Genomic DNA, 13,857 nt, shown 5'->3' on the forward strand with positions numbered 1-13,857 from the left:
TGCTAGTTCTTACATGTGATGGCTGCATTCATTTTCTTTTTTATACTTTCTTCCTTTTTTATTTTCACCTGGTGATCTAGCCAGTAAGTCTGCTGACTAGCAGTCCAGCAGATGTAGTAGTTAGAGGGTTGAGACCAGGGGCGGACTTACAACTCATGGGGCCCCTGGGCAAAAGGGGATCATGGAGCCTCTGTGTCCTTGCCCACACTCAAACCACACCCAAAAAAGCCTTTGGAAGTTACCAGGGGCATCTCATGGGCCCCCTTCTGACCCCGGCAGTGCCCGAGTTCCCAAATGGTCAGTCCGCCCCTGGTTGAGACAAACCATTTACCACGGACAGGGGTGCTTAGAAATCAGCTTGTATTTATATAAAACCTTTTCCCCAAAAGGAAAAAAAAAAAAAACGGTTTGCTGTAACAGCTTACAAAGTGTTAGCTGGAGTTTAGCTTCAATCTGTTTAGTATATCCAAATCTGATAATACATCCAGCTCCCTGCCAGACAGTTGCTCCTTCATCCAGAGTGTAGACAGTCCAAGGTTAGGTTCACACCTGCGCAGATTGCGTTTGAGCGGTTTCTGCATTGCGTTTAGTGTTTTTGCACTTGTGTTGTCACGTGTTTTTTTTTTTTTTTTAATTTCTCTTGTTGCTAGGCAAATTTATACATGATTTTCTGCAGTGTTTCCATTGACGTCTATAGAAATAAAAATACAACTTTTTGCATTAAAAAAAGTCCCTGACCTTTTCCAAAAAACACACAGTGTGGACATGTCCCATAGGAAATCATGTTAAATGGACTGTACAGTGTTTTTACATGACGCTACAGAAAACGATTAGGTGTGAATCTAGGAGTAATACAGGTTGTGTGTTGCTGGTTGGATCATCAGGTAAAATAAAAAAAAAAAAAAAAAAAAAAAAAGGAAACTAATGCAGCCACCACATCTGATTGGTAATCTGCAATATATTACATTTTGATGTTGAGTTTAATGCCGCTTTAATTTCATTACAAAATGTATGACACAAATACAGAAGTGTCATCACTACTCTGTAAACGTAAACAGAATACCAAAGGCATTATATCATATTCATGTCATGGCTTTTAACATGTCACTGTCTCACTGATCTATTGTGTGCTCAATATCTTAAACAAATTAATAAAAATACCATAAATAATTAAACTGTACTTTTTATACAATATTGTGTTTGTTCTTTGTAAACAGGGGCCCCGCAGAGGTTAAGAAAAATTACTGTGGTGCAAAACTTTGTTGAACATTCAGTAACAAACATGCAATGACTAAAACATAAGTGATTGTACCGTTTCTTTTGCCAAAAGGTATTGGTCAAAAGGTCTTGATAACCTAATCTGTAATGCATTGAAATTTCATCCAATTTCCAGTGTGCGGCATTGTCTGAGGAAACAATTTTAAAAGGTCCACCAAAGCTATCGAATACGTGCCTTTTTATAATAATGTTTCCAATGAAGTAAAATAATAATTTTCTGCTCACTAATGAAACATTTTTCATATAAAGTGGATGTACAATAAATGTCTGGAAAATTGGCCTGGTTTACATAATTAGGAGTTAAGATAAAGAAATAATGGATCTGTAGTTTTACAACTTGATCTGGTGAAGTTCAGTACTGCGTCATAAGCCATTGGATAAGAAAGTATGTTGCTGCACAGGTTAATTCATTGTTAGGGATTATTTTAGTAACTATGTTAGGATTGTGATAGGGTCAAGGCATAGGCAGTTAGGTTTAACTGTTAGGGTTAGTGTTAGTACAACTTTCCAACTGGTCATAGACAAATGACGTCCTCGAATGGAAGTAGAATACCAGGGTATGGCTGTAGCAATATGCCATAACCCTGGAATTTGCTTTCTGGTGGTTCCCAGGCTTACCTGGATGATTGGTAACCCCAGGAACTGATCCAGAGGTTGTGGCAGCTTGTCACAGGGATGAGCGAAGGAAAGATGGCCTACGCTCATCTCTATGGTCTAGAAGGACTGCAGCGACATCATGATGTCACTTCCGGTACTGACCCAATGTAAACAAGGCCATGTTTTAAAAGGATTAGATTAAAAAAAAAAAAACACTAAAATGCTTACGGTGAACACTTACATAGGTCATGCCCACATATGTAAACTGTGTTCAAACCCCACATGTGAGGTATCACTGCGAAAGCCAGAGAGAGCAATAATTCTAGAACCAGACTTCCTGTAACTCTAAACTGGTAACCTTTAGAAATGTTTAAATTGTTGCCTATATAGATTTTTAAGTCATTCCATGAGCATGCTCAAATTTTAAAGCATGACATGTTGGGCATCCATTTACTCTGCGTAACATCATCTTCCATATTTTACAAAAACCTCTTTTTTTTTTAAATTATGAAGCTGTAGAACAAATGATTATCTTATCACTCTGTTTTTTTTATTCTGTCTTCATATTAATTGTTTCCATATGTGCATGCAGCACACCTGATTCACCCTTTGTGCTACCCCTCTCTGCCCCAGGGCATTCCAGCACAGTTTTTTTTTTTTTTTTTGTTTTTTTTTAAAGAGGTTGAGCCAGTTTCAAAATTTAGGAACTTTTTTTTTAGTTGCATTTAAAAATAACATTTCTGTCATGTCCATTGGAGGAGGACATGGGAATTCCTGGTTTATACTGAGAAATGGATACTGGCAGCAAAAAAACAGCAGGATAACCCTTGCCTCAGTTTGTTTTTTTTAAGTGTCTTCAGGATAGTGGACCTTATTTCCTTCAGTATTTTGTTCATTTTGAAGATTTTCTATAATATAATATCAACAGCTGCCAATATAATTCTACTAGATATGTTACATCCTGGAAGTCTCTACAGTCAACCAAACTAGCACTGATACAATCAAACTGGGTTTGTTCAGTTTATACTGGGGCTCACTTTGCAGCAGCCCTACATTTCTGAAAGTTTCCCCAATCAGCTACAGGCTGAATATAGAAATCCTGGAGAGCTCTCCAGTTAGCCAATCAGTGCAGGTTCCTAGTTCTTCTCTATACTGGTGTTCTCTGAGACAGTCTTGCCTTCAGCAACAACTAAAACCTATATTGCAGTTCACACAGGACTCCGCTACTCAGGTCAGGCCATTGTGTCTGGGGATTCCTTAGTTATCAAGTGCAGAGCCAAGGCAGTTATCCTGTACCCATCTTTGCAACTGTTGCAGGTACCTAGTAGGCTTGTACTGGGTTTAGGTATCCTCTATTTACCAAGGATATGTATGTAGTATTTGCTAAAGAAGCAACTGTAGCGGACTGAGCATTGTGTGTGGGGAGTGAACATTTTTAACACATATTTCTGTGCATGATTGACTTTTGACATCTGAAAGTCATCCTCTTCTTAGTTTCCTCCTTGGCTGCACTTGATAATACAGCTCTATTTTAGGAGGATGCATACACACCAGAGCCTACTTTTACCAGCTTGCTACACTACAGCCCTTATGGAAGTACTGTATGTGTATGCACTCATGGGAACGCACATTAGGATAATGCACATTAAGTAATTTGCTATGCTATGCAATATTATGAAAACTAAAATGTCAGATTATACACTATGTTGTGCATTGTTCCCTATGCTAATGCAGGCTGTGAAAGGCTTACAGATCAGTACAGACCACTGTTAGAGTATGCTTTTGCTAATGCAGGCTGAGTACCAGAAAATGTACTTGGGGATTTATAGCTGATTTACAACAGCTGTTATAGATTCTTGTGTGAAGTTTTTCCATGCAGTATCACTCACCCTGGTGCAGGCATCCATAGTCCTTTACTCACTGCTGAACAATCAGCAGATTTGGTTTTAGAAATTTCCTGTGGCCACTATGTATTTTAGAGGGCATCATTTGGAGCCCTGTTACAGACCTGCTCCTTTAATATTGTAATACATCTGGGCACTTGGGGGGATAGCTTGGGTTTTAACCATTAGTGGTGTTCTATCTTTGGCGAAACAGAAGTAGGGTGACTGTTTGAGTCTGCAGAACTTTCTCATACCTGGTTTAAGTGTGAAAGCGTCTCCTTGTGGTTTGGTTCACCTGTCTGCTGGAGACTTTCTGCATGAGTCACCAACATATGTTTTTTTCCCAACTCCTCTGCTAGATCCAAAACAAATATGTTGAACTTCTCTGGTTGTATCATCTCTCTGTGGATCTCTATTAGTTGTGGGTTCCATGTCCTCTCTGACTGCTTTTAGCCTGTGGCTATTCTGCCCAAACTGAGAATTTTTCTTCTCCCTATTGCCACAGTCAACTCTGGTCTTGGAATAGTGGAATCAAAACAGCTCTTGTTCCAAGTTCCTTTGCTGACCTCAGTTGTCCTACCCCTAAGGATATCAGTGTTTTCTTTCTTTGGAGCATGCACTACAAAATTTGTAAGCAGCACATTCTGCTGGTTATTGTGCCCTGTCAAACCATGGCCAGCTGATACATTTCACTTTAAAAAGATCTCTCCAGTACTACAGTTGATTCCTTGTTTACAGTATGCATAGATAAGTGGCAGTAATTTTTTAATTTTCAACTGTGCCAGTCTACTAAAAGCTTCTTTTAAATATGGTTTTGCTATTGTAGTGTTCACCTGCCAGTATTAAAAACACACTTTGGTTAAGGTACAGGAATGCAAAATTATTATATAAGAAGCACTTTTTTCTTCAACGGACAAAATATCCTTGGATAAATTCTAGATCCAAAAGTTGGTGCTGGTAGCACCCCATTTCTCTAGGGTGCTGGTTAGTGATGGGCTGAACACCCCCTGTTAGGTTTGAATGGTTAACAAGGAGGCTCCCAGATCCCAGCGCCTCCCTATATGAATGAGTATGGGGTACACAGTAAAAAAAAAAAAAAAAAAAAAAAAAAGGCTCTGCTCTCAACGTCAGTTCCCAGACATCTTATAGTTGCACTGACTTGACAGTTCTTAGATAACTAAGGGGCAGAGGGCACACTTGATGTCAACCAAGTAACCCTGCCCCCTTGTGACGTGATTGTGTGCTGTGATTGGCCAAAGCTTTGGCCAAACAGTACACTGTCAGAACGCAGTGCATTGTGGGTCGCGGCAGGTGAACAACCCGCCGAATGCCCATACCACTCACGTGTTTGCCAAACACACAAATGGCCGATGTTCAAGTCGAACTTACGCTCAACTTGAACATCAAGCCCAACACTAGTGCTGATAGTGCTCCATTTTTCTAGGGTGCTAACGGCAGCAAAAACACCCATCTTCCTCAGCTTGAAGTAGCCTAAGGAATTAAACTTGCTAAGGTTTTCCCCATCTAACAGGTAAGAAAACTTGTTTTTGTTTCTCCACTACCTCACAGTCTGGTTCCCAGTTCACCCATTAGGTCTGACACTCAAACTCTTCCAAATCCTCAGACAAGACTTCTTCAGCATAAAAGGTGTGTCCCTGCTTTCCAGAGTGCGAGATTGATTGTTAGCTTTTGCAGATGTCAGGCAAACTACGGTTCCAATAAGTGGGTGAAGGAGGTGGTATCTCAGAGCTACAAACTAGAATTTTGCTACCTGCCCCCTCCTTGGCTTCTTACCTCCAAACTTCTTGTCCCATGCATTAAACTAGCAGATCTCTATTGAGTCCCCTCAGGTCTTATTCATCAAGGTTTCATTGTCCTAGTTCCTGTGGCAGAACAGTTTGAAAAGGTTTTACTTCCTGTCTTTGATCTCAAAGTTCTCAACGTCTTATTTTGAATGCAGAAATTCTACATGCAATCCACCATATCTTCTATTGCCTTCCTTTACCAGGGAGTTTGATTTCTGTTGACATCAAGAATGCATGCACTGTCCAGCACATCTACATTTCCTACATTTTACTTCCAGCTCGCAGCCCTGCTCTTTGGCATCTTGTTTGTACCTTGGGTAGATGTTCGAGTTTGTACCCTGGCCTTGATGTTCGAGTCGAACGCAACTTCAACAATCGGCAGTTTGTGTGTTTGGCGAACACGTGAACGGTAAGTGCGTTCAATGGGCTGTTTGCCCGGTGTGCCCTACAATGCACTGTCCTTTCACAGTGCATTGTGATTGGCCAAAGCAATGCACTCGACCACAAGTTAGGTGCCATGCTTTGGCCAATCACAGCACAATTGGGCGGAGCTTGGGTTTTTTATTTTTTTAATAAAAAGGACCGTTTTGTTATTTCTTCAATAAAGACATTTTTCAAAAGACTGGTTGGTCTCTATTTTTCACTGAATTTAACCCTTTAGTGAATGGGTAGGGGTACAAATACCCCTTATTCACAAGAGGGGGCAGCATCAGGGTGCCCCCTTATTTATAGGGTTACCATGATGCTAATGAGCTCCCATGCCCGCACACCCCCAGAACCACCGGGCCCCAGGGTTGTGGGGAATTAGAGGCCCTTGTCCCCATTGGCATGGGGACACTATCCCAATGCAGAAGGCACATGGCCTGGTAAGCCACGGGGGGGGGGGGGGTTCGGCATTCGTTCATCCCCCCCCCCCTTTCCTGGCCTGCCAAATCTGTGCTCAGATCAAGGGTCTGGTAGGAATTTATGGAGGACCCATGCTCCACCCAGGCCTAAAAGGTGAACCCCACACACTTTTATTTTTGAATTTCTTACTGTGGGATCACTCCTAACCTTCTTACTAGACTTAATGGGTCTACTATGAGTTGGGGGAGGAGGCATGTTTTTTTTATAAGAATTTGTAATTTTTTTTTTTTTTTTATTAAAAAAGTCAGTCCTGCTGCAGCTGGTTCTGTACATTGTACAGATGTGCAACTTTGCTTAAAGTAAAAAAAAAAAAAAAAAAAAAAAAAAACTATCTGCAAAGAAAAAAAAATGACTGCCCCTTTAAAAACAGTACTTTTTGAAATGGTTTTTTCACCGATTCAAGTCCCTCAGGGCAGTACCAGAGTCCCCATACTCCTTTTTGGCCAATAACTTGCATATAACCCTTCAAATTGGGCACTTTTGAATTTACAAGTACGAGTCCCATAGACTTGCATTAGGTTCGAAGTTCACGGTCGAACATTCATTTGTTTCGAATGTTCAACCACAAACCGAATAGTGGGGTGTTTGACCCACCACTAATCTTGGGTGTTCACCAAGATGCTAGCCCTGGTTTTGCTTTCTGTCACAATGAGACAAGTCAGTCAGGCTCCTTGGCAGATCGAATCATTTGGCACGGAGAACTAGTTTGTCCATGGTTTGGTAGCTTAGAAATTTAGATCTAGAGTCAGGCAATTCCTTCCCTTCCCATTTTTTGGAGGATTATTATAATGAATGCCAACCTTTTGGGCTGGAGAAGGATCCTAGTCAGGAAGCTTACATAAGTACCTGTCTGCCTGTAGCACCCGTTGTCTGGTTCTGGTACACTCTCCTCTCATTGGTGGGTTCACTGGGAAATCGGATGCAGTGATTGCTTGCTGCTGCTTTGCTTCCTCATTACATAGCTCACAACCTCTGGACTGGTCCCTGGTACAAGGGCCACCTTATAAAAATCATCAGCAACCTACAGTGAGGAACAGAAGTATTTGAACACCCTGCGATTTTGCAAGTTCTCCCACTTAGAAATCATGGAGGGGTCTGAAATTCACATTGTAGGTGCATTCCCACTCTGAGAGACAGAATTAAAAAAAAAAATTAAGGAAATCACATTGTATGATTTTTAAAGAATTTATTTGTCTTGCACTGCTGAACAGAAGTATTTTAACACCTGAGAAAATCAGTGTTAATATTTGGTACAGAAACCTTTGTTTGCAATTACAGAGGTCAAATGTTTCCTGTAGTTCTTGACCAGGTTTGCACACACTGCAACAGGGATTTTGGCCCACTCCTCCACACAGATCTCCTCTAGATCTGTCAGGTTTCGGGGCTGTCGCTGAGCAACACAGAGTTTCAGCTCCCTCCAAGATGTTCTATTGGATTTAGGTCTGGAGACTGGCTAGGCCACTCCAGAACCTTGATATGCTTCTTACGGAGCCACTCCTTGGTTATCCTGGCTGTGTGCTTCGGGTCATTGTCATGTTGGAAGACCCAGCCACGACCCATCTTCAATGCTCTGACTGAGGAAAGGAGGTTGTTGCTCAAAATCTCACAATAAATGGCCCCATTCATCCTCTCCTTAATACAGTGCAGTCGCCCTGTCCCCTTCGCAGAAAAGCACCCCCAAAGCATGTTACCACCCCCATGATTTACAGTAGGGATGGTGTTCTTGGGATGCAACTCATCCTTCTTTTTCCTCCAAACACGACAAGTGAAGTTTAGACCAAAAAGTTCTACTTTGGTCTCATCTGACCACATGACTTTCTCCTATGCCTCCTCTGGATCATCCAGATGGTCATTGGAAAACTTCAGACGGGCCTGGACATGTGATGACTTGAGCAGGGGAACCTTCCGTGCAATGCATGATTTGAAACCATGACGGCGTAGTGTTCTACCGACAGTGACCTTTGAAACTGTGGTCCCAGCTCTCTTCATGTCATTGACCAGCTCCTCCCTTGTAGTTTTGGGCTGATTCTTAACCTTTCTTATCATCAGTGATACCTCACAAGGTGAGATCTTGCGTGGAGCCCCAGTCCGAGGGAGACTGACAGTTGTCTTTAGCCTCTTCCATTTTCTAACAATTTCTCCAACAGTTGATCTATTTTCACCAAGCTGCTTGGCAATTGCCCCGTAGCCCTTTCCAGCCTTGTGGAGGTCCACAATTTTGTCTCTGGTGTCTTTTGACAGCTCTCTGGTCTTACCCATGGTAGTAGTTGGGGTCTGACTGACTGTGGGGTGGACAGGTGTCTTTAAAGAGCTCAGACAGATGCTACTAAGTTAGATTAATGAGTGGAGTAGAGGTGGACTTTTTAAAGGCACAGAAACAGGTCTTTGAGAGCCAGAATTCTTGCTGTTTCTTAGGTGTTCAAATACTTATGTTCAGCAGTGCAAGACAAATAAATTCTTTAAAAATCAAACAATGTGATTTCCTGAATTTTTTTTTTAATTCTGTCTCTCAGAGTGGAAATGCACCTACAATGTGAATTTCAGGCCCCTCCATGATTTCTAAGTGGGAGAACTTGTAAAATCGCAGGGTGTTCAAATACTTCTGTTCCTCACTGTATGTCTCAGTGTTAATAAAAACATAGCAGATGCACCTGTATCTTTGTCCGTTTATTTTTATGAACCTTTTCTATGTATGATGAATACATCTCCTGATCCTTGCTACATTTTATGGATGTGTCTGTTGTCTGTCCTGACCCTTGCTACATCCACTAATTACGCCTGCTACCAGCCTCCAGTCCTGATCTCTCCAGAGTGGATTCCATCTTTTTTTTTCCCCCCTCACAGTTGTTTGGTACTTTCATTCTCTTTTACCTTGGGTCCGCCAATGATGTTTTGCCACCAAAATACTGTATATAGTTTCATGTATTAAGCGCTGGGGGCAACCTAGTGCCAGATGGCCTGATTGCCGTAAGGGACAGGAGGCTACTAAAAGGTGAACTTATACTCAACCACAATTTACTGCATTCACTGTTTATTCTGACTAGAGTGTCTGTATCTGAACTCAACTTAGGCACACTGAAAGCATAGGGGATGTGGTCGTTGAAAGAGTCATGTTTCCCAAACAACGTCCTAGAGCTTCAGGTGTAGTAGGCTGTCTCTGCAATATTGGATCAACTTGCTGGTTGATCATCTGACCCGGATTAAGTCAGGCAACTCCAGGATGGCGGCGTACATCAACCATCTGGGTGGAACCAGAACTCTGGCCGCAGCAAGCACAATATATTCCATTCTGTCTTGAGCAAAACATCATGTTTCAGCCTTGTCCACTATGAACAATTAGCAGGTAGACATCAGCTGGCAACATTGGGACTTGGGGGAGTGGTCCCTATACCCAGAGCCAGCTACTCCTTTCTCTATGCCCCTCAATGACAGGAAGGACTGCAGTGTCACTCCTTTCAGCAAGCTTTTCCTCCCCAGAGTGTGATGGAATGCCGTACCACTACCTCCAGCAGTAGCCTTGCACTCTCCAATGTAGCTTGTAGCAGAGGCTGGCTTCCTGTGCCTGCTTCTGTTTAAAAGTGACAGCGCCTCCTTAGTGTAGGAAGAGAGGCTGCCAGGAGGATAGACTGTCATGCTGCAGAGTAGGGAGTGCTCACACAAAGCATGTCGGCCCAGCCTCCTGGCAATCAACTGTTCAGTGTTGGAGCAACACAAAAATAAACAAGCTGGTTGATGCTGCTATTACTGGTTGTCCCTAAAATGTATACTTAATCTATTTCTATAAACAATGGCATTGGACGATTTGGATAACATTTGCATTTGTCATGCAAGCATCAAATGCTTACATAAGTGAATGGAATGTTATATGGAATTTTTAGCAATTACATACATGTGAAAGAATGTCTCTCTGGTGCCAATTTGTGGTCTTGTCAGCACGACTTAATATTTTAATGTCACTTTAACAATTTATGCAAAACAGTAATATTTCTACTGTGTGCTACACAAAAAAAAAAATTAAAAAGCTTTCCTAAATAAAAAGCACACATTCATTTTGTGCTTTACTGTTCCGCTACATTACATCATGGTTGCACTAATATAAATTTTAATCAGGAGACTTTCTTGATTAGATTTTGTGGTAAATATTGTGCAAATTATGTCAACTTTGTGTTTGGAAAAAAAAACACATTTCCTAAGAAAGAAAGCCAAGAAATTAAAATCATATGCATCCAAATTTGCTAAAAAATTAAAACTCATCTGTCCTGAAAAATAAATTATATAAAAATACATTAGGGTAGCCTGTAAATATACCCATGAGCTTACCAACAGACAAGTTTGGGACTAGATAAGGGAATTGTATTTGTTGAGGTTTGAATGCCAATACTGTGATTCTACTTTTCACTATTGAGCGCTGTGTGCATCAAGCATGTTTCTTAGTTTCAGTGTACAGACACTATTTAATAAAGCTGCATATTATTTATTGACTGTTTCATTGTGTCATGGGAGTTTGAGGGCATCATCAGATTCAGGTAGGTGCTGTACACACATTTATTAAGCATATTTTTTTCAAAGCTAACACTTACAGGTGTGCCACATTATTATACACAGTCACTATTAATTTAGATGCTGTCTGCACAAATGCAGCCTATTTTACCACCTATGACTTTGTTTTTAGAACAATGCCTTTTTATCTAATTTCTTGATGTTTCCCTATTTATCTTAAGTTATACAACTGCTAACTGCTTAGCTTACCCTGTTCAATTCCTCCAGTTGGGTAAATAGCACATTTTATTCATAAATGCATACAAAAGTTTGACATGTCCCACTCCTACTTTACATGGTTTGACTATTTAATCTTACCCATAAGCAGATACATAACCCGTTCTCTATCATTTTCACCCATTGTTCCTGCCCATTTTTATGCCAACTGCTCCATGGAGTGAACTGTTTCCTCAGCTGCATTTGTATTATAGCCCTGTGCTAAACCTGTTTTGCTATCCGAAGACAAATGTTAATTTGCAACGTTGCTGGGGTTTTTTTTCCATTACTTCTTGACAGTACCTTTTTACCATTACATTAGAAAACCTCATATATATTACGTTTTAAAAGTTGAGTCTAATGTTCTCTCAGTTTGCCAGCCTTTATCAGGGGAAAAAAAAAAAAAAAGTTTTATAGTTGTAGATTACATCTTATGGTTAAATGAATCTGCTCTTTAGTCACATTCCTATTTTTTTTTTTTTTTTTTAGTTTCACTAGAACAGGTTCATACTGTATATAGTAAATTGTAATACAGTAAACACTGATTTGGTATATTTAACGGTCCAATCATATCAGAATTATGATGCATGTTTTTCTTGGTACACTGTGATATCTGGGGGTTTCACTCAATGACAGTGCTTTTCCAGCAGGTTCAAAACAGCCAGTAAATATGTACTTAAGGCTTGTTGGCCCACTTTTATTTAAGAAGAAAATAAAAGTTCAAATAAAGTTATCCTTGCAGGGGCTTTTAGCATTCTTCCACAAATACTAATCAAGGACACAAATGCTTCTTTCAGCCTCCCGGCTTACTCTCACAGTGCTGCAGCTCTGGCCTCACACTTTGAACCCTGTCTGGTCCTCTTGCCCTTTTACCAACTCAAATTCTTCATCTTACCTCTCCCCCTTGTGCGCTCTCCCTTTCAACTCAGAGCTCCCTGCTGCACTGAATCACACCCTGGCCTCTGGGCATGGGACCTCCTGTCTCCTGGGTGGAACCCTAAACTAAGGCCTGCCCCTTGATAATAAAGGCTCTGCACTCCTGCACAGTCAGGCTGCTGGCAACCAGTAAGAGGCTTCATCCTTCCCTAAAACTCTTTAAAACCTCTGGACTCCAGAACCTCATCCAGGAGTTACAAAGCCCAGAGAAAAAAAAAAAAAAAAAAAAAATTAAGCATCTAGTTGTGGTGAAGAATGGGGAAGAAAAGGGTGTTAAGTGACTTTGATGGCATGGTTGTTGGTACCAGACAGGCTGATCTGAGTATTTCAAAAACTGCTGATCTACAGGGATTTTCACGCACAACCATCCCTAGGGTTTACAGAGAATGGTCCGCAAAATATCCAGCGAGCAGCGGTTGTGTGGATGAAAATGCCATGTTGATGTCAGAGGAGAATGGGCAGACTGGTTCGAGATGTTAGAAAAGGCAACAGTAACTCATGTCAATATGGACCAAAATCTGAGAATTGTTTCCAATGCCTTGTTGAATCTATGCCACAAAGAATTTAGGCAGTTCTGAAGGTAAAAAGGAGTCCCAACCCAGTATGATCATGGTGTATCTAATAAAGTGGCTGGGGAATGTATTGGTATTCCTGTTAACCAGCTCTGAAACTCAATAACGAACACATGAGATTTCATCACACTATACCGAAACAAAATTTACAGCACACTGCTTGGCATAGAACAATGGTTTCTTAGTACCTGGGGAACCTGAATTGTTTGCCTGTTATGTTCATTTACAAAGAAAGGGCCAGTTCAAGGTTATTAGGACTTTAGGGTGGCAGACTGTGGCTATAGGGGAAAGAAAAAAATAGTCCAGCATCAATGGGAGTAAACAGTGTCCCAGACTTGGTTGGCCCATTGTTGATGTTCATGGGAGTAAAAGTATCCCATGATAAACAGTTTATGGACCACTGCTGTAGGAGTGAGTGAGACTTTGTGATGTGGGGTAGCAGAATTGGGGATTGAAGCAGCAGATTTTTCCTGCTGGATTACCAAAAGGCCAAAAGAATTAGGAGAATCAAGTTCCTGGTGTCTAATCTTAAAACCTTTATTTTGAACAATTTATTGTGAGAAAAGCTCTGGCAGAATAACCAAGACAGTCCTTGGTTAACATCTGGATCAAAAGAACAAGAACTTTGGAAATACAGAATAATTGATATAAGGGTAAAAGGCAATATATGCTGACAGATGTTGATAATGAAGCGCACTTACTTTCAAACACTGTCAAAATGTCTTCTTTGAAGAATGGAAGTTCTTGAAATTCATGTGCTGCTTCAGAGAAGCCTTCCTCTCCTTTTATGAAGAAATAAAAAGCTAATTTAGTTATATATATTGGGATGGAAATTGTACTGTTTCCACACTCCAAAGCATAGAAGTAAAATCTTTATCAGTTACCCAATAAAGAACGAAAAGAGAATAAATGAGCATCTGTAATCTGAATTTCAACATTTGCATTCTTATATTAGTGAATCCTTAGCTTCCAAAGACTAATAAATATTTTTTTGTTTTCTTAGCGTTGACCTATCAGAGTAGAAATGCTAGTGTTAGATTTTAATACCGTCCTGTGGGCTCAGGAATGACAACAGATCCCTGTAAAAAACATTGGATAACAAAAAAAGTACAGACTTCATGAAAG

At 40.7% G+C, this 13,857-nt stretch overlaps 1 protein-coding gene across 1 annotated transcript in view; it reads right to left on the reverse strand.

The window, feature by feature from the left end:
• The window catches only part of LOC149473423 (uncharacterized), a 93,475-nt gene that overhangs the window by 51,435 nt on the left and 28,183 nt on the right, over positions 1-13,857 (reverse strand). Inside the window, exon 2 of the mRNA XM_089678584.1 lies at positions 13,434-13,514. Coding sequence (XP_089534710.1) covers positions 13,434-13,514 — 81 coding nt within the window. The remainder of the gene's footprint in view (positions 1-13,433; positions 13,515-13,857) is intronic.

The sequence above is a fragment of the Staurois parvus genome, unplaced genomic scaffold (genome assembly GCF_062004578.1).
Source record: "Staurois parvus isolate SC_StPar_1 unplaced genomic scaffold, SC_StPar_1.0 ptg000015l, whole genome shotgun sequence".
NCBI classification, from domain to species: Eukaryota; Metazoa; Chordata; class Amphibia; order Anura; family Ranidae; genus Staurois; species Staurois parvus.